At 32.0% G+C, this 26,357-nt stretch overlaps 1 protein-coding gene and 1 long non-coding RNA gene across 3 annotated transcripts in view; one reads left to right on the plus strand and one right to left on the minus strand.

Moving 5' to 3' along the window:
- The window catches only part of LOC139482701 (uncharacterized), a 931,021-nt gene that overhangs the window by 7,254 nt on the left and 897,410 nt on the right, over window positions 1–26,357 (plus strand). The gene's annotated exons all lie outside the window — the stretch shown is intronic.
- Window positions 2,679–10,015, minus strand: LOC139482412 (zinc finger protein 180-like). Of its 2 annotated transcripts, none has more exons than XM_071266316.1 (2): window positions 9,953–10,015; window positions 2,679–8,094 (listed from the first exon to the last, which is right to left on the minus strand). In XM_071266316.1, exon 2 carries the CDS (start codon window positions 8,023–8,025, stop codon window positions 5,254–5,256), a length of 2,772 nt encoding a protein of 923 aa, XP_071122417.1. In that variant the 5' UTR covers window positions 8,026–8,094; window positions 9,953–10,015; the 3' UTR covers window positions 2,679–5,253. The 2 variants fall into 2 exon arrangements, with proteins under 2 accessions (XP_071122417.1, XP_071122418.1); XM_071266317.1 differs by having other exon boundaries at window positions 9,914–10,015.

The raw sequence follows: 26,357 nt of genomic DNA on the forward strand, positions 1-26,357 counted from the left end.
AATGACGGCATATTCGAAACAACAGTACATGTAGAACATGTAAAATATAATTAATCATGCCGTCACTATATAACATTTAGTTCAGTGAACTGTGACATCTGAGACCAAATCCTAATTAAAAACAGGCAACACACTCTAAAAAGTTCAAATCCAAAATGAATTCAAATTGATGTGACCTCAATTTCATTTTCAACTCCCTCACACATGAGGGATTGAGCTAGTCTTACTTTACCATTTTCTACATATTAAGAAAATGTCTGTACCAATCAGGAATATGACAGTGTTTATCTCTTCGTTTGATGTGTTTTGAGCTTTTGATTTTGTCGTTTGCTTAGCGAATTTGTTTTCTGTTAAATATTTTCAGAAGAGAGTATTTTCTTTTTTTCTACTTTCTACTTAATATCAAACCTGAAACATGACAGACATGCTCAGTCTATAGGAGGGTCTCGATTGGATTCAGAGATAGGAAAAGGATGACCAAAAAATTGAACAAATAGAGAAAAAGGGCAAACAAAAACAAAAATATAGAGAATGAAGGGGTGCAAAGTTGTAAAGAATAATTGTGGACCCATTATAAAATACTAATTACAGAAATGTATGATGAACAGATAACGAAAATATATAATAAAGAAACAAATAGTAGTAAAATAAATTTAAGGAGAATTAAGCGCTATTTTTAAAGACAAACAAAAATCTATAACATCATAATACTTAAATAACGAGGTCCAATCTGCAGGGCGTAGCACGTGCATCCACGTCATTTTCACAAAAAAAAAAAAAAAAAAAAAAAAAAAGCAGAAGAGAGAGAGATTAGTTGGTCAATCGGAATCGGAGACTGTTGGTGTCTTTTCCGTCTATCCCGGATATTAGTTTGACAACCTAGTTACAAGTGTTGATGAAGCTGTTCATTCAGAAAAAAGATCGTAGCTCCGAAGTTGCGTGCACATTGATTCGGCATGCAAAAAAAGAAATGGCAAAATAAAAATTTATAAATTGAATGTTAAAGGAAACACCTATGTTGTCATATTTGTTACGACATTTGGTTTCAAAATATATTTTTTTTTGTTGAGATTATGACAAAATCGGAAGGTTACTTGTATCTTTAAATTTTTACAAGATTTTTACTTTTGAATTTGTAATACTCAGTCTTAGATATGTAGTTTTGGAGCACATTTTACAGTGTACAGTTCATAAGTTTGGAATGAGATGTACCAATCGGCATTAGAATTATCAGATCCCTTCGATATCGTTGAAACTATGCCGAGGCGATGTGGTTGACAGACTACCGGAGCCAATCACCCTGCAACCACGCCAAAACAGTATTGGAAAGTCTCATTATTTTTTGCGTTCATAGACCATATGATAAGGCAACTGGAGAGTGGAGTCGCGTCAAGTTATCAGAAAATCGCTTCTTTGTGCTGTATCTGCTTCATCGTGTTGTAGGAAATATCACAAACGAACAAATCTCAATATTGTCTGAAACATACGAAACTGACCTAGCATGTATTTTTGACGAATTCAATTGGGAGGTCGCTCGATGCCGAACACGTACGCTGGTTTATAACATCTCGCGATGATGGCCCTGAGAACTATCAGTCACGGTACTACGTATGTAATTGAAAACAAATGTACGATCAACAATGAACAATGAAAGTTACATAGCATTACTATATTCATCGGGTTTTCAGTGTGAATGTTGACAAAGTAATAGAGAAGTTTGTTTCTGCCCAGACTCGAAGAGCAGATTTTGGACAATTTTGAGTAAATTCTGTATCACAAATATGTGTTGTTTATGTATCACTATATTCAGAAGATTTATTAATAGTTTTACATTCATAAATTTTTATCTACATATAGCTCCTCTTTTAACCGTCCTATGACCGAAAACCGAAAAAAAAATAAATAATTTCTGCATAGGGTCCCAAAAATTTTTCTTGGTAGTTGCTTCCACATCGTTTCTTTCTAGCTACGCCTCTGATCTGTCAGCCGTCATTGGGTAAAAACGCCAAATCAAAGAATTCAATTTTATATAGAGCTAAATATAGGACAACGGTGTTGATTAAAATTTACACCACTCCAGACCCTTGATATTGCCAATATTTACCAAGTTCAAGGCCGAATCCGGTACCAATAGTATATTCACCTGTTACCTATTGCCTTATCTGTACGTTCCTCATATGACAGGCACACCACCAAACGGTATATATCGGATTTTGCTATATACAGGGGTCATAATCACAGGGTTGACACTTATAAATTCAATCATTGTCACATTGTTCCCTTTTGTAGTATTTTAATCAGTAAGACTTTCTAAGATGACAATAGGAATACTAAAAATTTGGACTTAAAATAAGTCGTATAGGTACAGTTTTTAATTTGTTAGCGGGCATGGCGTAAAACAGTGAATCAAAGAATTCAACTTTATTTATAACTAATATAGGACAATGCTGTTGATTAAAAAATACTTCATTCCAGGACCTTTTGTTTTCCAAATAATTAATATTACCAATAATTGATAAGTTCCAGGTCGACGTGTTCAAACAGAATGATTTTGAAAGCAGAGAAAACTGTGCGTCTTATAACCAGCATGACTTTATCAGATGACAATCCCAACACTAACATAAGTCTTATGCATAGTTATATACTTTAATTCTGCCACGGACCCACAATATCACGGGTGTGTTCATGTGTGATATAAATTTTAAGAAAACACTCCCAGAATGACCCTCCTCTAAGAGTTCAGACCAGGAAAATGTTGTGGACATAAAAAATAAAGCAGTTTGCTACATGTATATACATTGTATATTATATAGTCTCAACATTTTCTTATTTCTAATAAGGTAATAATCCACAGACATATCAGAATGGAAATATTGATGATACATTTACAATCATAACAATGTAGGTTAAGGGGGTAGACCTTGGTTCAGGGAGATAACTCTTTAAATCAGTTAAGCGTTTGTAAAAGTCAAGTTCATCCATGTATTTTAAGCATTTACCTGAAACAGATTGAAAATAATCTATGTAACCTAGAAGCTTAGAATATATTCTTAAAAAATGGTTGACATAAACGTACTGATGATTTTAAGAGTTATTTCCCTTAACCTAGGTCTACCTCCTTAATGTACTTGTTAATATATATATATTATAACAGTGACAAATAAATTCAAAATTCAAATTTATGGCGGGAAAGTAAAGTCTTCCATAAGTAAAGTATGGATAGATATATAATGTGTAAATGATTTACATGATCAAGAAAAAATGTATAAGAAAAAACAAGAATTTCAAACTGTATAATATATATAAATGTATTTTTATAAACTTTAACTGGTCATTTAGGGGTAATACTTATATCATACTATACAAGTGTTTTTGATTACTTGTACAGTAAGTTAATTTATTTTAGAGATTGAGTTATATCCTCTAAACATTCAGGTTTCGAAACTTATGTAAGTTTCAAAGTTGTTTTTTTTTCTTATATTCTATAATCATGATAACTTAAGTTTCTCTTCACTATATACTGTATTGGTCTAATAGAGTGTTTAATTGTTTGTCTGTAATAGATGTCTTTACTATTCTTTATACAACAATTTCATGGACAATTAAAATCTTCAAAATATTGTTTGTAACAAGCCTTTAGGGAGCAATTCTTTAAGACCATGCATATAGTTATTACTTTTAAAAAAACAACTTTTCAAAATGGATTTTTTGCTAAGTTCTTAAGAATAAAGTTTGAACTCTAATTAAAAATTAATTCACAAACCAGGAAATTATGTTTAGGCATGTTTTCAGGTTAATTTTTTTTTAAAGGGGTGAACAAAAATACTTAACTTGTAAAGTACATTTTCTATTAAAGGGAGATAATTCAAATCTTGAAAAAAAATTATAAAAGTTAATTAATATATTATTAATATACATCTTCAAGTGATGAAAAATGACTTACATTACCAATGAGAAAGGGTGTTAGTAACTAAATTTCAATTTACAAGATCCTTATAAATAGCATTTTATAGGGTGTCCATGGAAAAACCAGGCAGGGAATGGCACATGACATTTTTTGTTTTTCAAAATTTTTTCATCTAATTCATATCACAAATTCATTCTTTCTCAAAGTTAAATTTTGTTTTTTTATTAACTGCAACAAATAAGGAGAAAAAAAAATACATAGAAAGCACTGAAAATTCATTGAAAAGGGGAGATAACTCTTCATTTTGTACAAAATTTTATTGCATTGTTAGTGAACTTTAAAATCATTTTCTGAGCCATCCACTGTTGATTCAAAAATATCTTTGACATATATATCCTTTGTATGATATAAACATTGCATTGGAACCAAAAAAATCAGTGGGAAAAAAATTATGTTGCACCACCCATATCATAGGATTTGCCTGAGATTTATTTGGACAGCCTCTTAATAGTTCAGATAGCATACCATGATAGATAAAGGTCACAAGGAGAACATGTACAATTAGTGTATTTAAAAGGGAAGTTTTGAAAAATATTGAGAAACATAATTATTTGAGATGGTTGATAGTTAAAAAAAATCACCATACATGGCCTACTAAAATAAAGCTTTAAGTGGTATGTAATTAGGAAAAAGTCGAAAAAAATAACCATCATTGATGAAAAGCAAAATGAGCTGGGTTTGTTTCTTCTAACATTTGTCTATATATATAGCTAGCATGTCAAAAATGTTTTAATTTGAAAAATCAACAGAAGACATCATTCAAATTTAAACATTTGCTTTAAAAAACCAAGATTGCTATCAAAATATTAAATATTGCATTCTTTAATTGAAATTAAAGGCATGAAAATTACAATCATTATCTATAATCCTGCAGATGATAATCACCCAAAATCAACAGCATTCCCAGTTAAAATTCACCATCAAAAATGATGTTTGAATAATGTTGAAAAAAATTAAAATTAATTTAATAAATAACAAAATGTATATTAAAATAAATTGTACTATATACTTCATAAATTATTAACATGCATAATAAGAAATGTAAAACAGTAACAATAGTCCTGTACTCCTGTTCTACTAGAATTTATCATGTTTATCAAACATGTCAATATATATTTTTATATTATTTGATAAAAGTCATATATGACAATAAAAGGTTTATTAATTGAAAATCCTGCACTCCAGCAACCTCTTTTACAATTACAAATATTGTTGTTTTCTAACTAATGGTTATTCTAAGGCTAGATATATATACATTGTACACACTGAAACACTAAAACTTATAATTATCCATCATGTTCCATAAAATTAACTTCCGTTTCATCCTGTCCATCAGAATTCTCATTATTACTACCACCTAGTGCACATGGTGTTTTGTTTTCATTTTCCAAGGTTTCCAAAGAATTTCCAGAATTGTCCATGTTTATTTGAGATTTTTCATTTTTCTCAAAATGTTCAGCCGATTTCTCATTGTTTATCTCGTTCAACGCAGATTTTTCAATATTTTTATAATTGTTTATAGGTTGATCATGTTTATGGTCTTTTGTCATGTCCACTGTAGAATTTTGATTATTTCCCATATTTACTTCATATCTTTGATTCATTTCCCAATTTTCTCCAAATTCATGTTCATTGTTAATGTTTATCATGTTTTCTATAGATTTTTCATTATTTATTACTGTCGATCTTTGAACCTCTTTAAAATTTTTAGAAAATTCTTGGTTTTTCCAAAGTTTAACTGTTAATTTGCCTCCCTTTTCCAAATTCCCTTCAGATCTTTGGACATTTTCCAGACTTTCTCCCACTTTTTGTTCACTGTCCATGTCTACTGAACACTTTTCCTTATTTCTCAGGTGAGATTCAGGTTCTTCTAGATCTTCGTTTTCCATAGGTGTGTCAGATTTAACATCATCCTCCGTCATATCCATACCCTCCAAAGATTTAAAACTATCATCCCTCGTATGTATTCTACCGTGTTTCTTCAGTCGATCTTGTCGATTAAATCCTTTTCCACATATTTCACAACTGAATCGTTTTTCTTCATTGTGGGTTTGAACATGTGACTTAAGATTTGACCAGCGATTGAATTCTCGTCCACATGTAGTGCACGGGTATGGTCTTTCGCCACTGTGCGTTCGAACATGAGATGCGAGATTTCCTGACTGACAAAAGCCAATTCCACATATGTGACAAATATATGGTTTTTCACCTGTATGTGTTCGAAGATGGGCCTGAAAATCTTTAAGCCTACTAAACCCTCTTTCGCAAATGTCACAGACATGAGTTTTATCACCTGAATGTGTTTGTTCATGATCTTTTAGATAATCCGGTCGATTAAATCCTTTTCCACAAATATTACAGTGATATTGTTTTTCATCAGTGTGCGTCTGCTTGTGGTACCTCAGATTTGATGCTTGACTGAATCCTACGCCACATATTTGACAGATGAACGGTTTTTCACCAGTATGGGTTCTATCATGTAATCGTAGATGTACCAACTGAGCAAATGCTTTGCCACACGTAGCACAGATGTATGGTTTTTCTCCTGAGTGCGTTCGAATATGCAACTTTAGATTTGCTGGGTTTACAAAGGTTTTCCCACAGGTACTACAAGTGAATTCTTCACCCGTATGGACTCTCACATGATTGGCCAGGCTCGCTGCACTGGCATAGCTCTTACCACATGTTCCACAGATGAATGGTTTTTCGCCAGTATGCGTTCTCGTGTGTGTCTTTAAACGTGAGAAATGCAAAAATTCTTTACCACAAGTTTGACAAATCCATGGTGATTTTCCTTTAGCTGATTTAGTCTCTGCACTTACATTCGTCTGATCAGCTGTGTTCGAAAACACTGGTGACGAACTGTTTATTATATACATACTTTCCTCGAACGTTTCACTGCTTTTTAAATGTTCATCTGAATTTGTATTTGAATTTGAATTGAACTTTGGACTTCTTCTTTTTCTTTTGTTTTTCACTCCCCCAACTTCACACTTTTTCGTAGCCTCAGAGTTTATAATACCTGCTATTGATGCATTGATTATGTCTGTACACGTCCTGGCATAATACTTCAAGGTATTGTCAGAATTTCTTAATCCTGGTTTATCAATAGGTTCACAATTTTTATCATCTTTGGATTCATTTCCTTGATCTACAAATTTATCCCTTATCTGTGTCATATCTGTATTAGAGATTTGCGGTGCTTGTTTTTCCTTGTTTAATAAACCATTATTTTCACGAATTTCTCTTTCAACTGCTTTGCATATCTCTTTGTTTAAATCTAAATCAGCCTCTCTAGAATTATCGGTGATGTGCATCATTTCATCTTTATATGCTGTGTTTCTCACAAGATCAGGGTTATCTTTGGTATTAGAGTTTAAACTAAGTTGAGTTCCATTTTCAGTGTTTTTAACGAAAATTCGACTCTGATTAGGTTTTTCTTGGTTTATTTGTAAATTTTGATGCATGTACATAGCATCTTTGATTTCTGCTTCAGAAAGGCAATGGTCTTCCTCAACTGGTTCCTTTTTTATTTCTTGTACCAGACTGTAGTCAATGGCAACATCTTCAGATCTATTTTTAGATTGATTCTGTTCATATTCATTAAGTCTTACACTAGAATCTGTTCTGAGATTTTCAGAGTAGTGCATAAATTCGTCAGCTTTTGATCTAATTTTAGACAAGAAGGCATCATATTCATTTGGACTTTTCGGTCTATTTATAGCAAGTCTGTTTTTTTCCCTATTATTTTTATCTGTGTTAGTTTCTGAACTATTTTCAAGTTGAAAACCATCATATTCATGTTCATTGTTTCGTATTAAATTTGGTCTATTGTATTCAGCATAAATCATATTATTTTCAGATGCATATTTAGCCTTATAGGCATCATATTCATAATGTTCTGGTCTTTTACCCATACTTATTCTATTCTTTTCAGCATAACCATGGTAACTCGAACATGCAAAATTTTCCGATCTATTTTCTGGTAAGTAGTCGCCATGGTCATTTGGTTCTGTTTTGATATAAATACTGAGTCCATTATCCTTCTTACTTTCCATTGGAAATTCTTTATATTATGCAGGACTTCTTTATTTGGTGTCCTTCAGAAATCCTGCTCTGGAATCAAGCTGAAAATATATTAAAAAAAAGTTGCTTTTAACCAATTATATTTCTAGAAATGTATAGGAGGTTAAATAAGTAAATATGTATAAACATATTCTGTCTTCAAGCAAATCACTAATTACGTGTGTATAAAGGCATTGCATGTGTCAAAACATCAAATATGGCAAGGATTTTTCATCTGAGGCAGTTACTCTTGTTAAATAAGCTATCATATTTAATGAAATTAAATAATTACTGATGTTTTTATAAAAATTATTCTTACAGGTATCAGGTACCATGTATATCATGGACAAAACAACTGAGTATTTCTGGAGCTTGAGTTTAAGCATGTGATAGAGCTTGACATTTTCTATTGACATTTGTTGTTACTGAATGTTTCATATCATGTTTATGCTTAGGTTTAATTTATTCTTTTGTGTATAAGACATATATAAAACATAGTTTATCTTTTGAGCTGTCTTAATCATGTTAATTTGTAAACACATGTTCATTGTACATGTAGATATTAGGGATGTAGTGTCATGTAAGCCAGATTTTTACAGTTTTGGCTGAATATTGGTTGTTTAAAATGTTTAATATTTATAGTCCAGTCAAACTAAGTTTGAACTTCAAACTATTTGCAACAGCATGAACAGCATTTGTTTTAGTTCTAATCTATAGCATGAATAGCATTAAACCCCAAATATACACAGAAAAAAGTCCCATAAAATCTAACTTAGGAAAACTCAAAATCAGCATTTTTAATTTCTTGTGGAAATAAACATTGGAAAGGGAGATAACTCCATAAAAATGAGTCTTTTTTGTCACCTATTGGTTGATTTTCTTAAAATTCATGTAATCACTAATGAATGATACTTTGATGGGGTTATAAGTTCGAATTTTACTATATTATATAATCTTCTGCTCATGAAATGTGAAAACCCAAAGTTAAAGGTTAAAAAAATTTTTGCACATTTTTCATTAAAGAAATAACAAATTGATGGCTTTGTGACCATTTTGAAAAAATAATATGATATTTGGTATAGTTTAAATCTGTAAATTATATTTGTTCAGCATCTACCTTGTTTAAAGGAACTTTAAACCACAAAAAGAAGTATATATGCTTAATAAGCTTTATTAAATTTGAGATTCTATATACCTTAACATGCTGACAATGGTCAACAAATGAATTATGAAATCTAAGTTGTAGCTTGATAAAAGGTATGAAAAAACCTTTAAAGTTGTTTGTTATACTCTAAAGACGGCTAAAAATATCAATAAATTCTGTTGAATAGAAGCGGTAAACAAATGGTAAAGTTATAATTTTGTATCAATTATTATTGATATTTCTGCCTTTTTTGCAGAGTTATCTCCCATGTCAATGCAAATCTCGAAAAGGAATTTTAAAATTGTGATTTTGTAGTTTCCCTCAAGTTAGATTTTATGGGACTGATGAGTCTCAACATCGAGAAAAATATAAACAAGGAATTATTTGAATTAAGAATGTTTTGGAATTCTGGAAAAATTATAAGAAAGATCAGATTAAAACTTACCCAACTAAATACAAATGTAGGGTTAACCGTTAATCATGAGTGCATGGCTAAGGGGGGAGTAAGTTAGTTTATACTGAAACATCAGTGAAAGTGAAATTAACCTAGTAAACAAATGGCTAACCCTATATAGTTGGGGACTTGGGGTTAGTTTTAATCAAAAATTCTAAACAAGTGCCAGAATTCTGAATTATTCCAGATTCATATAATTTTTTATTCATATGGTAAAGTAATCAGCTACAGAGTAAAAAAAGGCAAGGACATGACACAAATAGTGTACATGGTGTATGCGGACCTTTATATATATATCTTTTATTTTATTTTGTAGGTTTACCATGGTTCATGTCTGTCTAGATCTTTTATCATGTACAACCTCCATCTTGTATTCATAAAAAAAAAACAGAAAAAGTATACACAAGTCATTAAACATTGTACATGTTGTATGAATACAAAATACATTTAAAAAGTTTGTTCCGATCTTTAAACATGTTTAAAAGATACCAAAGAGATTTTTAAACTCATAAGTTGAAAGATAAACTGACAACACCATGGCCAAAAAAAAGAAAGAAGACTAAAAGACACACAACTGTTGCCTCCCCATTATGGAGGTTCATATATGATACATTGTAATGTATATATGCTTATCACATATTTGTTATGAATACCTTAGGTTTTGCATATGTAATAACCTCAAAATTGCCCGGGGCAAAAAAGAGTATGTTGATATTGTGCCCTGATTCCAAATGACGTGACGTCATTGCGTCCTTAACGACAACGGCGAACAATGACGGTGTTGTAATTGAACTTTTTTCTCCTCTCTGCAAAACTTAAATATGTGATAAATAGATTATAACATGTCTTTTCCATATTGGCCCTGGTATCAAAGCCTCGAGGCGGATATGGGAGTCTCGGGATGATACCAGGGCCAATATGGAAAAGGGCATGTTATAATCTGTACATAATTTTTTTACAAGTATCATTCCAACATTGACTTGCCAGAGGGTCCCCCTATTTTAAAATCTTGGATCTATACCTAATCAGTACGTGTATACTCCACACCTGATTTATCATATTTATAATTGTTAACATAAGTACTTGTAACTTTTTCAATATTATATATATCATGTATATAGACTTGTATTAAAATAAAAACACTGTATAAAGGGCAATATGAATACATTTTCACATTCTCTTAAAGCTTGTTAATTACAATGTGTAAGTGGCTCATTATACACAAATGGCATTCAGTGGTTGTTGTTTGTTGCTGTTAATCAATTTTCTTTTCCCTTCATAGTACATTTTGTATTTTACATAAATAGCTTATCAGGCTGTTAGTTTTTATCATTTGAATTGTTTTACATTTGTCATTTCAGGGCCTTTTATAGCTGACTATGCAGTATGGGTTTTTCTCCCTGTTGAAGGCAACCTATAATTGTTACCTCCTATGTCATTGTGTGTCATTTAGTTTCCAGTGGAGAGTTGTCTCATTGGGACATCTTCATGTACTTATTTTCTATGTATTCCTTTGTTATTTGTTTAAAAATAAAATACTGAAAATAATTTTATTGACTAAGTAAAACTTTTATAATATATACATTGATATCAGATGAAAACAAATTTGCTTACAACATTATGTACATGTAAATTGTACATGTTCAAATATTTGGTTCATAACCTTAACATGATTAAAGAGAGACAACTCAATTTAAACATTTGTGTTAATTTTAAGACTGTTTTTGCCTAAAACTAATGAGGCCACACTTGTGTTCAGTCTTAATATTTAATTCTAATATGACGTCCTTATTACCCTTTGTAAACAAAGCCGTGTTCTAATGAGCACAACATATGTTTGGCACATTCGCACAAACTTACTGTTTATATTAACGTTATTTTCATCGTTATCCTTCAAAATATATACATTTATGATTTAAATATAAGCAGCTAACATAAACTTTCATTACATATTTTTATAAAACAACATATATTTTCCCTGCACATAGTTTTTAAACTTATCAAATTTGAAATGTAATGTACAGACTCCTCGGGGAGGAAACGGGGATAGTCAAAGATTTTTACGGTATTTTCATACGCTTCAACCTATAAAAATACTGTGTTTGTCCTATTAGAATCAAAATAATTCCTTCATGTCATGCTCTATGTTCATTTTAACATGGGTAGGCATTATATCTGACCATATTTTACACCTCGCTACCGCTCTGTGTACAATATCGACAAATATAATGCCTACCCATGTAAAAATGAGCATAGAGCATGACATGAAGGAATTATTTCTTAAATATATTTTGTTTTCAATAATAATCTACTACATATTTAAATGTTGAGGGTGAAAATGAATGGGACCACTTTCATTTTTCACAAAAAATGTCTAAAGTTGTGGTAAAATGGCATGTGTAATGAATTTTTCTTATTAAAAGCTTGAATTTGAGCGTTTTTATTGACTTAGTCAGTCCAAATCTTTGATAATAACCAATTGAATCGAATGAAGTAGACACTTCAGGGTTTAAAACATGTCAAAAATCTTTCATCCTTTTTCAACTTTTTGGCCAAAATACAAAAAAAAAATGCAAGCCCTTACAAGACCTTCTCCTTTGTTTATACATGTAAATCCTGTATATACATGTATACATTGTACGGTGCAGTCCAGTGCATCCGTGCAGTTAACAATTATGACCTTACTTAATTAAACTGATAAACATGATAAAACCAATAATCAGATAATATTGTGTGCCACTGAACAAATTCATTACATACTTTTTTTTGTGTGAAATCTTCTGTTTGTATGGTTTCACCCATAAGATTTTGAGTTAAGTAAGCCTGTGTCCAAAATTAGGTTATCCCTTGTTTAAAGATTTTTTATCAAATGTTGGGGGATTTTGTTCATGCCTTATAAAAATTGATCATTTTGAATAAACATGATTATAAAGGGAAAAAAATAGAGTACGAAATTTTAGTTGAATTTGAAACAAACATATATATATGTATATACTGCCAAGGATGCAGTGCAAAATTTATTCAATCTGAATAAAATTTGACTTGATTAAAACCAATGTTATCTCATGATGTAATTTTTTTAACTGGAAAATTGGCTAAATATACATAATCACCAGATTGTATTTATAGATTTCTTCATGCTCTTGAACTTATCAAATTTTTTTTGTCCCTTCAGAATACTAAAAAAATTACAAAACAGAATATGTTTGTGTTGTATATATTAGCCAATATAAGGAAATCAGAAAATGTGCGACATCACCTGCCGCTCAGTCACCATGCAGGGACTCCACTGTACATGTATAAATATTCTTCATAGATTAAAGAATGTAAGTCAAATATATACAAAAAAACAAAAATATTGTTATGCGTTAGCATAAAATGGTTATATGGTATTTTAATGTCATCGTGGTGGTGTACCGCAATGTAAGGTAATGATCAAATAGCGCAAACAAAATTTTATGATGGGACCTAAGGCAATGACAACACTTTTAGAAACTTCTTATTTGACCAAAGACAGACTCAAACACAATGATAGCTTGGGACTATTTTCAGGTTAACCAAATAAACTCTCTGGCAAAATGTTTCAGGATTTTTACTGCATGACCTCATTTTGACTCCAGTTGACCTACTGACGTTTGGTAAACAATCTGTTTAGCTGTATGTCCTCAAATAGTTAGGTTTGAGCGATATTATATTATAGGGTAACGGTTTTATTCTTTTTGTCGGACACACCCACAACTGGTTGATTAAATCATGTGTTACAGTACATAATCTATAATAACAAAGACAGTGAATTTCCATTTGTATACAGCTCGAACTAATGTAAGCACCTGTTTTTGTAATTTCAAAACTATTTAAGCGTGTTCATTAAATATTGCTGTTAATATCAACTTTCAGAACTTACAACAAAATCATTTCATATTAAATGTGTACATATGTCTTTGAAATCTCATTCAAGTATTCTTTGTGATTTAACCCTCCTATTTTATGAACTCTAATCTATTCACAAACAATCGTTATGATTGGCCGAATAATTTCCTTGTACCACATAATCGGTCCTTTCACAACTCGTCCCATATAATTGTCGACACATCTTTCTTTCCCTTCTGGATAAATGTTGTGAAAAAAGGTTAGGTACCAACATCTTCTGTTGGAGAGCATGATTTTGTTTTGTTTTTCATCTCCTGGACCAGATAAAGTTTGCTCTCTTTCTTCTGAAACAAAAGGAAATTCCAGTAGCACGTAATATTCATTTTTTTTCAGAAAAAGCAGACTAAAAAAGTGAAACAATAAAACACCCAAAAAAGAATGAATGACGGGTGTCCAAGTACTCACATAATTAAATTTTTATGGCCAATTTAATCACTTAATCATTAATTTTTTTAAACAAGATAACCAAATAATCAAAAATACAGTCCTAGATTATCAAATTATCAAATAATCATGAAATATTTGGTCTGGTAATCAAATAACGAATATAAAATCCTCCAAGTAATCACATAACGAAAAAATCCACGAGGAGGCTCATTGGTCCTCTTTTTTTGTCAGATATCTCTTCAACTGTTACAATTATTATATAGCTTAATTAGGCTTTCAAATATCATTGCGACTTTCAGCGCTCATTAAAAGCGCTTAATTCGGACGAATAAAATTTATAAAGTTTTATTCTTACGACAATTCAAGGCAAATAATTAGAGTGTCTAAATGAGGATCTTTTAATCTTTTTTTTTTAATTTTTACTGCATTTTTTATCCATTCTTTCATATTTTTTTTTTGCACTTTGTTCTGTTTTTTTCCCCCCACTATATCAATCCCATCTAGAATTCACGTAAAGAAAAACAACCACAAATGAGGTTCCAGGCATTGTCATGATATTTTGTATTTAAAAACGAATTTCAATTCGTTTTATTTTGAATGCTTTCAATATAATTTTGACGATTTTCTTGAATTATGCATATTTGAGATTTTGGCTCTTTGGACACGTACTACATGTACATGATGGACATTGGTACCGTACAACACTACCTTTTCATTGAAATATTACTAGTTACAAATTAACTTTTCTGCCTCACACACAATGTATACTTTGCAAGTAGTAATACGAACTCATGCCACCTTTATTTTCGCTTTTTTACAAAATTACATTTGTAAAATTATTATTTACAACACAATGCGCTATATGAACTTTGCTCACGATTGAGGCAGCTATTTTGCCTAACAATGACCACCCGCTAAAGAATTACTGCTTCAAGGGTTCTGTAACTTATATATAGTGATCATGGCTCGCCCTTCGCAAAGCATTAGAATAGCACCCACATTCCTATCAGATGCATGTGACTGCAGGTGTACATTCTACTCAACGAAACGGACTCTCCACTCTTACAAGGGTTTTACCTCCGGACGAGAGTAGTCACGGGATGACTTTACATTGGGTTTTGCGAATTTTTATAGTTTGGTGTTGTTTGCGGATCTATGATAATTTTGTTTATATCACCCTCCCCCCTTTTTTAAGACTCGGTCGATAATTGTTGTATGCTAAATGTTGATCTCTCTATATGTTGTTTGGTTAATTGTGTCGTTGGGTTGCTGTCTTATTGAGCGATGCCCTTAACTTTTATTATTCACGTGCATGATTTTAAATTTCAAAAATGATAATAGGTATATTGTGTAAAAAATAGCCAGTATGGCATTCCACACCTACAAGAATAACAAAGATCAGAGGACTGATTGTTGTTATGTATGTTCATGATCAGCGACATCGAACACGTGTTAAAATCATAATGAATTTCTGTAAATTGGTACACATTAAAGATTGTGTGATAAGGGTTATGTTCTTCTCATATATATTTCATGATGGTATAATTACTAAACCCCTAACCGGTGAGATTGAGCTTGATTTTCACATGATGAAGACCTAATTTTTCAATCAGTTTAGTTGAGGTCTGGAGCTGGCATGTCAGTACCTGTTAACTATGTAGAAATTAGTAAGTAGTCCTTTGTTAATTTATGTATCATTTTCATTTTGCTTAGTTTCTTTTGTTACCTATTCTGACATCGGAGTCGGACTTCCTTTAAACAGATTTTTACTGTGCGTATTGCTGTGTGTTTTTATTCTAAATTGGCTAGTGGGAGGGTTGAGATCTCACAAAACATGTTTAACCCCGCCGCATTTTTGCGTTTGTCCCAAGTCAGGAGCCTCTGGTCTTTGTTAGTCCTGTAGTCTGCGGGTGCGTGATTTTCTCGCTGTGTTGAAATTCCATTGGTGGCCTTCCGCTGTTTCTGCTCTTTGGTCGGGTTGCTGTCTCACTGACACATTCCCCATTTTCATTCTTAATTTTATCTCCCTAAACCATGTAAACTGCAAATAAAGTTGTGGTATGAACATGATGAGATCTATTTTCATTATTTGGTGCTTGGAAATATTACGACAGAAATTAAAATTAAACAAAAAGGGTTCTATATATTTATTTTATGAACGCGTCTCAATTAATTGGGAATATTCCTTAACATGGTGTTTTTAAATTATATTTGTTTTACTTTACATATTACAAGAACTTTGTATCTGTGTGTGTCTCTCTCTCTCTCTCTCTCTCTCTCTCTCTCTCTCTCTCTCTCTCTCTCTCTCTCTCTCTCTCTCTCTCTCTCTCTCTCTCTCTCTCTCTCTCTCTCTCAAGGTTGGGTAAATATTGGAAGACTTTTAATAACCTAAGTCTGAATGAAATAAATGAAAGTTTTGAAACTGACACAACTTCTTTAATGGATTTGTTTTGACAGGACATGTTAAGTCATGATTGACACACTCAATTGGGGAGGGGGAGGGGGGTTCAAACCCCTTTTTTCGGTTTTTTTTAAATTTATATGAACGGTTTCTTGGTGTTCTAGGGATTGGAACTCCCTTTAAAAATTTTGTTAAAATCATGGAAAATATCAATTTTTTGTTGTTGTAAATTTCACGTGAAATTCATGTGAAAAATTTCACGTCAGATTCATGTGAATCTCAATTCACGTGAAATTCACATGAAAATTTTCACGTGAGTTTCATGTATAAGCTCGATTGAGGTGAATCTCACGTGAAATTTTTCATGTGAATTTCATGTGAGATTCACGTGAAATTCATGTGAGCAAATTTTGCCTGTGTAGCTGAACAATATGCTACGTAGCTAGGCTATTCAATTGACGTCATTAATAATAACCTATCCGAGGCCGTTTTAAATTACCGAGATAGCATGAGTTCTGTAGGCTTTCTTGATCTATCTAGCGTCTAGCTTGGCTAGCTATACGTTCGGTACTCGATATCTACGATTTTGAACGCACCCTAGATAGGGATTAGTTGGACATTAATTTGGTCTGTTGTGCTGTCCAGTATTTCTTTGTTATTTCTGTTATTATGTATTATAATCCGTAATTTTGATTGGCTAACGCCATTAGCTAGGGACTTTATTATTTATTGAACCCGCAACAAATGATTGCTATATACAAGTGATACAACACTTAATGTCTTCCGATTAATTCTTTGTACTAACCCTTAGTACAGAAACCAATTAAATGCAAGAAATGTTTAACTCGAATAAGGAGAGTAGGAAGAAGAGAACATATTGTTAAGTATAACTAGTATATTTTATGTTTAATTTGACTGATTACGGTATCCCTTTAGGTAAAGTATCACATCTTAATTTTGTATTAATTGGATCGTTCGTTTCTTGTTTGCTATAGACGTCCAGTACCAAATAGTTCATGCATATGTAGGCCGAGAACAAGTTAAGAACCGAGACATATTTATCAAATAGTTTCTACAATATTAAGGTCGACGACAACGAATGACGGGAAGTTTGGACTGCCATTGAAATGTGTGAACTAGTATTTTAGAAAGAGACAGACACCTGCAAAAGAGAATTTGATGCAAAGGTTATGTACCGTACGTAAAGTGAGCAAGACACTCCCCCTTCACGACATATCGGATTATCCTTCCATTTCATCAGAGGCTGCTGTAATTTATACATTATACACAGCGAAACGTAAGCACAACTCTAACAAGAGTTTTACCTCCGAACTGAAGCAGACAAGGGATGACTATATTTTTTCATTTACATTCAAATTAACAGAAAATGTAGATATAAGTCATTCATGTGTTTTATCGAGCAAAGAACCAGTGGCGTAGCTAGGCTATTTTTAAGTGTACGCCTTAACCTCGGCGAGGGGTTTGAGGGCCCCAATCGAATCCAGGTTATAACATCTACTAGTAGTGGGTTCGAGGGGAGGCCCTTTCTGACATTAAAAACTAATCAATAGCAAGTTGAACGTACTTTATAGACCATCTTATTTAATCTTTTATGTTTAATTTATACATTGTTTTGATTTGGAATCTAATGGTCATTGGTGTTAGAGAAAATATCCAAACCAGTTACTTTAAAATATGTTTAAAAGGAACCATGGGTCAAAGAAGTAACTCGAACAAAACCCCTTTTCGTACAAAAGTCGTTAATGGATATGAATTGATTAATTTGCACGCCGGATGTTTAGGTGCATTATGAAAATTCGTAAAGGGTTCCGTGGAACCGTGGTTCTCGCCTGGGATTACCGCTTCCCGCGAAAATTGAATCCATTCATCAGTCCATTTATGATTACAGAAGTTTAAATAATGAACAAAATTTTCTGAAGATGTTTTTTTTATTGAGATGGAATATGACAATATCTGAAAAATTATTTCAAATTTGTCATGTAAAAAATAATAATCACAGACCGTCTGTTAATTGCTAAAAGATAAGTCCGTATGTCAATTGAAAAAAAAAAGTATTCTTTTAAAAATTTGCTTCATACATTTATCCCAAAAAGGCTTCTGCCAAAGTGTCATAAAATTCGATGAAGGTTTGACAAAGTAATTGAAGTGTAACAAACTTTAACCACAGACTCTATCTTGAAATTTCTTTTATCAGTAAAATATGGTTGTACTATAACATATGACTTCGCATTCTTATTTAATTTTTAACGTTTTTATACCGATATTTTCATTTTTCATTTTTTTCGGGTGGCACATTGACAGTAACAAAATATATCAGAAACAAGTAAAAAGAAATAGTAAATAATGCTCCCGAGGTCATATGTTATAGGACTAAAAAATACGGGAAAATTAAATACATAAATTCATCATTATGCTCTGGATACTCTTTTGAGAATAAAAAGCTTATGTCCAACTTTCGTAAAATGTCATGAAGGTTTTAACAAAATAAAAAAAACTTTAACCATACTGAACCTAAATGTTGACACTCCCAACGAAATCTAGGATCGCTATTTTTTGCTTTCGAGACATAAATGTCGCAGGCTCGGCTAAAATTCAAAGCACATATCGAATCTCAGCTGATTATGAATTGCTTTAAACAAAAGGAAAGTAAGAAGAATTCCCAGTAGATTCAGACTTTGACTGACAGAAAATTAACAAATATATAATACGGTATCCTTTGATCGAAAGTCAATTTCATCACTTTTATTCGCAATTACAAGCTATTGAAAAAAGATTTACAAGCTTTTAAACCAGATCTTTTTAATTTATTGATATTATTTTTTTAACCAAAATTCAGTGTACGCCCGGGCCGTTTTGACGTAAACTAAACGTAGCTACGGGCCTGAGAACATTTGAATTATTTTGAACAATATTAGATTGACACACTCCCCTGAAATGTTATATGCAAGAAATGACATTACATCTTCTTAGATTTATTGCCATTTTGAACAAGTTTTGCCTTATAAATTAAAAACAACAGACATGGTAAACAAAGGTTAAAACAATCTCGATATGTTGAAATTATTGATGGTGTTACTTCGATGAGGTCTAGGCACGACGATTTAATTAGAGAATAGAAAACATTTTAGCAATTTACCCAGTCGATTCATATTTCATACTTGTTTTCGATAACAAAACATAAAAAAAATAATGTTTAAGTAGTGTAAATTAAAACAATAATGTCCGGAACTTATCAACATTAATTTCTATCATTGAAAAGTGGAGAAATCGTGAAGTACATCCGTATTTCACTGTAACAATATCATTTCGATAGGTCAACAGCTTTTTTGATCAATAAAATCATTTTAATCAAAGGGTTCTATGACGAACGTGTCTACAATCTGCAGATATAAACATATTTGATGTCCAAGATAGGACATGCCGAAAATGATCTAAACAGACTAAACATGCATACTCTGCAGCTTATTTTATTATTGTCGTAAAAAAGGCAATCGATTGACGATTCATCTCATGTGCTCGAAAATAGTCAGCTATGATACTATAGTATTGAACACATTTTCACCCTGCTTTTCAAATTACATGCGTTTTTGATTTCCCTTTTAAGTAAGATATCATGCCGTGTTTGGCTATCAGTAGCTGCACTGTGCAGGTTTTAATATTGGTTGAATGTTTTGTTTTTACGATATACGGTATAAACCATAAAACTGGTTTAACCCTACCACAAATTTTGCCTATAACATTTTAGGCTTTTTGGAACAGGTGCTGTTTGTTGTTGTTTGCCTTTGATGTGATGTCAATGTTGTCGAAGAGTGCTGGCGATCAATGAGCATATTTTATGATTTATGTTGTTTGTTTTATGTATTTATATTAAATTACATGCTTGAATTGGTTGACAACATTCCCAAGGCACTCCAAATATAATTCTTTAATTCCGTATAAAATACAACATCATTTTACCACTACACGTGATATTCGTGACTTTGTAAAAAAGTGTATAGAAAAACAAAGCACAAAGCTTGATATAACTCTTAATGCCATAGTTGTAGCATAACAAAGATACTAAAAGATTTGTATGCTTTTTTTTATAATTTAATAGGGTTGTAAAAAGCGTTAATCGTACGCACATATTCATTTTTTCCGCGCTTCATGTCAACCTCAATTATGAACACAAATATAAAAAGTATTAAATTCTTAGATATAGCATGGACAGTCAAAACTATAAAAAATATATTACCAGTAAACAAAATTTAACACGTCGCATATCAAATGTGTTTCAATATGTTTCATTATGTCAATTTCATTAACCAATGAAATAAATTCATTATCAAGAGTTTTATAACATTACAAGTTTTATTATTGTTTCCTTCTCTGTTAAATATAATGAACAATTATAGTGATGGCAGACAGACGCATGCAGTGGTTTTGTTACAAACCACTCTTTAAAATATATATCTAGCGATTCAGGTAAGTTTTTTTCTAAAAGGTCAATGCTGATGAAATCACTGTTTAAAAAGACAAAAAAGGAAACTTAGTGTTATTTTTTTTTATATGAACTTAGCATATTTATATACGGGGTTGGAACACAGTCGCTTTGGTATACACACTATTTGGATTTGTTTTCATTATTTGCACTGAATATTCAATTGTTTATTCCGATTCCACATACTGAACGCTACTAAGCTAGCCTGACTTTGTTTTAGATGAATTTATCTACTTTGAAAATGTCGCTTATTTTACTATTTATACGTATAAACAAGTAAGTATGCCAATTGATATTAAACTAAAGAATATATGGATTGAATACATAACAAATATTAAGGTGGTAAATAACACTACAGGGAGATAACTCTGTAAAAATTAGCTGAACGTTTTAATCACGTTATATTGTTAAGGAAATGGAAAGCTTTTAATCTCGGTATGCTGAATTTAATGATAAATTGTATAAGATATTGCAAATTATGGAAAAGTTGTGTTTGTCATTTTTCTATTTCAAAACCAACAAGACAATATTAGTGGTGACATGTTGAAATAAAGAGGCCGAAATCGATGTGTCGCAAGACGGATGATAATGTTACAAATTTGATTTTAAGTTGTAAACATGGTAAATGACCAGTAAAAGCTATCAAATTATCTCCCAACGATTTTTCCGGGCTTGTATCCCCTATCATTATTTCCTTGATAAAGCGTTGCTGATCTCGAGTAAGCTATTAAACTAAGAGTTCCAAAATGCTGAAGTTGGAACTATCCCTTCGTAAATTTTAAGGAAACCATCACGAGTTGGTTGACCGTTATGGAATATCAGTTTCACAGATGATAGCGGATATGTTCCTTATATCGTAACTGCAAGCCGATTCCCTTTTCACGAAACGTTGTCAGTTTGTGTTCGACTTACAAGTTTGAATGTCCCTCTGGTATCTTTCGCCCCTCTTTTACAGCAGTTTAAACATATAAAAAAAATGTCCTACGTTAGGAACTTTTTTTTTTGACGATCAATGTTTTTGAATAGGAACAAATGGTTGGAACTCTATACCCTTTTATTCTGGATTAGTATCCCCCTTTTGAAAATGCCTGGACATATAATACAATGTTCAATACATATACAGAATTATCATCAACATAATCACCGTGTAGAACGCCACATGCGGGGTGTCGGCTATGTTTGACATGGGGTGGCAATTTTGAAGCGACGAAAAAGTAACAAGGTAAGTTCAAGCATCAAAATTTCTTATTTTTAGAACTCTCAGTACCATATAATGTATTGCACGGAAGGAACCGCAACATAATCTATTTCCTGAAAGCAGTAGCAGTCGTTTTTAGTGCTCAGTTTTCTCCAACACCTAGCCCTAGTTTTCCGTGTAGCAGATTTTGAGGCTTTATATGCAAATTTCGGTATAAAAAACTACTTTACACAGCTACCCTCCGTACCATTTATATAGAATTGTATATTGATGAATAACAGTTTTAAAACCAATTAATTTTAACTAAGAAACTGGTATTTGGTATAAGTCAATGAGGGGAATACAATTCTATATAAATGATACGGAGGGTAGCTGTGTAAAGTAGTTTTTTTATACCGAAATTTGCATATAAAGTCTCAAAATCTGCAACACGGAAAACTAGGGCTAGGTGTTGGAGAAAACTGAGCACTGAAAACGACTGCTACTGCTTTCAGGAAATAGATTATGTTGCGGTTCCTTCCGTGCAATACATTATATGGTACTGAGAGTTCTAAAAATAAGAAATTTTGATGCTTGAACTTACCTTGTTACTTTTTCGTCGCTTCAAAATTGCCACCCCATGTCAAACATAGCCGACACCCCGCATGTGGCGTTCTACACGGTGATAATGGTAAGTAATACAACAGACCACAAAAATAACTTCCGACACCACCAAGAGAAAAAAACGTACAAGTCAGAAGCAAGTATTGTTACATTAGTGGTTGTCGTTTGTAGCTATTTATCATTTTTTTTTTCTCATTATTTTGGACATAAATCAAGCCGTTAACTTTTCTCGCTTGAATTGTTTTACATTTATCATTTTGGGGCCTTTATAGCGATTATGCGGTATGCGTTTTGTTCATTGTTGAAGGCCGCACGATGACCTATAGTTGTTAATTTCTGTGTTATTTTTTGCAGAATTGTTTTATTGGCAATTTCTTATTTTTATAAGGACAAAATACAGCGACAACACAAGTTTCACACAGCCTGAGTCCATACATGCTGAAATTGTGGAGGGTTTAAACCAATCGTATTAGTGCACGACAAATGTCTAATTTGCCAATATAGACCAGTCGTCGTAAAAGTTAAACCTACGGTCATAAACTGTTTTCAGTGGTCAATAAATCCTGGAAATGCAAAACCTTCGTCCTTATTGATTTCATAGTAGCAATGGTGAGTTTTTAATTTATTATTTTATTCGTTATTTCAATCAATCCTAATTTATATACTGAGTGCAAATGAAAACGCAACACTTGGTTTTTCAAAAATAAAATTTATATTAGAAATGATAATCTTTCAAAATAAATTGTTCTTGAAAATTAACAATTTTAACAATAGATCGATGTCAAACAAAAATGTTTCATTGTCATCTTTCGGGCAAAATTGGTAAACGAAACATCCAATGTCGAATCATCAACTCACAGTCATAATAAAAAATGTTACAACCCCGTGGTACAGCGCAATCTCGACAGCGCCGTGGAAATGATCATCCCGGACGTTTAATGTGATCCCGAGGAATGTTATTCCACTTGTCCCGCAAAGCAAACTGAAGCTGACTTTATGATATTGGTGGTGGTTTTCATCGTCTCAACCATGTCAAATCTGATGCAAAATTTGCTCGATCGGGCCGAAATCCGGCGAAAAGCATAACTATTGGCCAAGGCGGGTGCCAAATGTCTATGTAACCACCACTGACGGTTTTTGGTACATAATGAATGATTTTTGGTCTACAGAATTCGATGTTTACGCCAGACGGTCGTTTAGATGTCACTACGGGAAGACTGTGGTGCGCTTTAACAATTTCTGCGCAAATGGTGCTTTACTGAAATTGCTCCAAAGGTTCTACCGTGACCACCATTGAACTCTTGTGACCTTTGGACAGCCATCAGAGTCGATATCGGATATGTTAAAGACCAAATGTATCGGTCTTGCTGAGCGTTTCTTGCTTTTTGTACCCCGGGATGTGGCTTATCATTAAATGATCAATTTTGGTTGAATTTGTGGATGATTTGGGTTATTGTAGAGGCTACAACTTCAGTCTTCTCGTTAGTGTATGCTGTGAAGGGCTTCATTGGATCATGCCCAAAACTGCATGTCACTGGTTCTCAGAAAGTCCTGGCATTTACTCAGATGTTTATTGCAATTTCTTTACAATGAGGGCGGGAAAATTCATGACATTAGCCAAGCTTTAAATGACAAAATCGTGAAAAAGTGCGTATGTTGAAAAGCGGTGAACTCGGTTTATGTCCATTCAAAATAACCCTTACTTCGAATTTGTTCCAAAAATCACTCAACCGTAAAGTTGTCGATAATTGTCTTAAAAGTCGTTTTCAACCAACTATACAAAGTTCTAATATAAATGAAATAAAAATTATAAGATTTTTTTGAAAAACAAAAGTGTTGCGTTTTCATTGGCACTCAGTATATAACAAACTTTATTTACTGACTTATCAATATATCAAGAAGAAGAATTGAAATCTAGGTACACATAGCATATATCACACAGCTTTTGAAAAAACACCACTTTGAATTCTAGTTTTAATTAAATAAGTCGCATTTTTTACCTTCATGTATTTCACACACTTGGTTTTAGCTGCATACATGTTTATTTCTCTAATGTACATACAAAAACAAAATTGGTTCACAAATCTGTATTAAGACATGGAATGTATGTTTTTTTTATTTTCATTAATTCAATAATTATCTGATTCTTTTTCTTAAATCAGTACCAAATGTGTCAAATAATCAAATGTTATAAACATATAGATTGCATTTTATAAAATGATAACAATTATGAAAAACCAAAACAACCAAAAGTGCATACCTAGAATATTTATCTGAGAACGGTTTTAAGAATAATAAAAAAGAGTTAATTTATATTCCTTTAGAATTGACTTATGTTACAATTCTTTCTAAAATGAGAAGACTTTGTTCTTTCAGGGTACAAAAGAGATATTTCTAATATTACTCTTATTTGTAAATGGTAAGTTCAATTTACGATAATTAGATATAAGAAGATGTGGTATGAGTGCCAATGAGACAACTTTCCATTCAAGTCACAATGTGTAAAAGAAAAACATTATAAGTTTTAACAGTGATGTATTTTGAATGTAATAGATGTTGACCTAGCTTTAAATGCCGAAAGATTCATTAAACTTATATTCCGTGGAAAGAGGTAAAATGTCATGGGTTTGATAAATATTTGCTAGTAGACATATCGAGTCACGTGATTATCCATTTTAAACAATCTAATTTAGATATAGACCTTTGATTTTGTTATCTTCATAAGAGTTATATTTTGCAATTGTAAAGCGACAATGGGCAGAACATCGGGTAAAACATAAGTGTGGAAATGGACGGCGAAATGTTGAATTAAGGGTTGATCTTTCATTAAAAACAGTTTAGAGAATATAACATGCCGTTTTTCATATTGGACGTGGTATCATCCCGAGACTCTGCTATCAGCCCGAGGCTTTAGCCGATATGGATCGAATAATGATACCAGGGCCTATATGGAAAAGACATGTCATAATATATTTATCACATATTCAAGTTCTGCTAAAAAAAGGAAAACACGTTTAATTATAACTTTTTAATTAACAACAACAGGTAAAATCTAAAAAGATTAATTATAATATTCTATTAATTATTGTAACATTCCTCCCCTTTTTTTAAATGGTAATACACAAAAGCGATAATTCGGCATTACTGGGGGAAAATCGATAATGGTTGGCTGAACATTGTTACTAGTTAGTCCAGTCAAACTAAGATTTAACCTCAAACTAATTGCAACAGAAAATGTTTCAGTTCTAATCTATAGTATTATGCCCTTTATAAACACAGAAAAGGTCCCTTAAAATTTAACTTGAGGAAAACTCAAAATCAGCATTTTAGATTTTCAATGGAAATTAACATTGGGAAGGGAGATAACTCTTGCAAAAATTAGTCTTTTTTGGTCAGTTTTTGGTTGTTTTTCTTGAAATTTATGTATAGTATGATACTTTGATGGGGTTATAAGTTTGTTTTTGACTAAATTACATAATCTTCATCTCATGAAATGTACAAAACCGAAGTGTTATGGGTAGTTTTATTTTTTTCGCACATTTTTCTTTCAAGAAATTGCAAATTTGAAGCTTTGTAACCATTTTGAAAAAATAATGTGAAAATTTGGTATTGTTTATATCTGTATATTATATTTTTTCAGCAACTTACTTATCTTAAGAAACTTTAACCCACAAAAAGAAGAATACATGCTTAACTATTTTTATTAA

This window comes from Mytilus edulis, chromosome 7 (genome assembly GCF_963676685.1).
Source record: "Mytilus edulis chromosome 7, xbMytEdul2.2, whole genome shotgun sequence".
Lineage (NCBI taxonomy): Eukaryota > Metazoa > Mollusca > Bivalvia > Mytilida > Mytilidae > Mytilus > Mytilus edulis.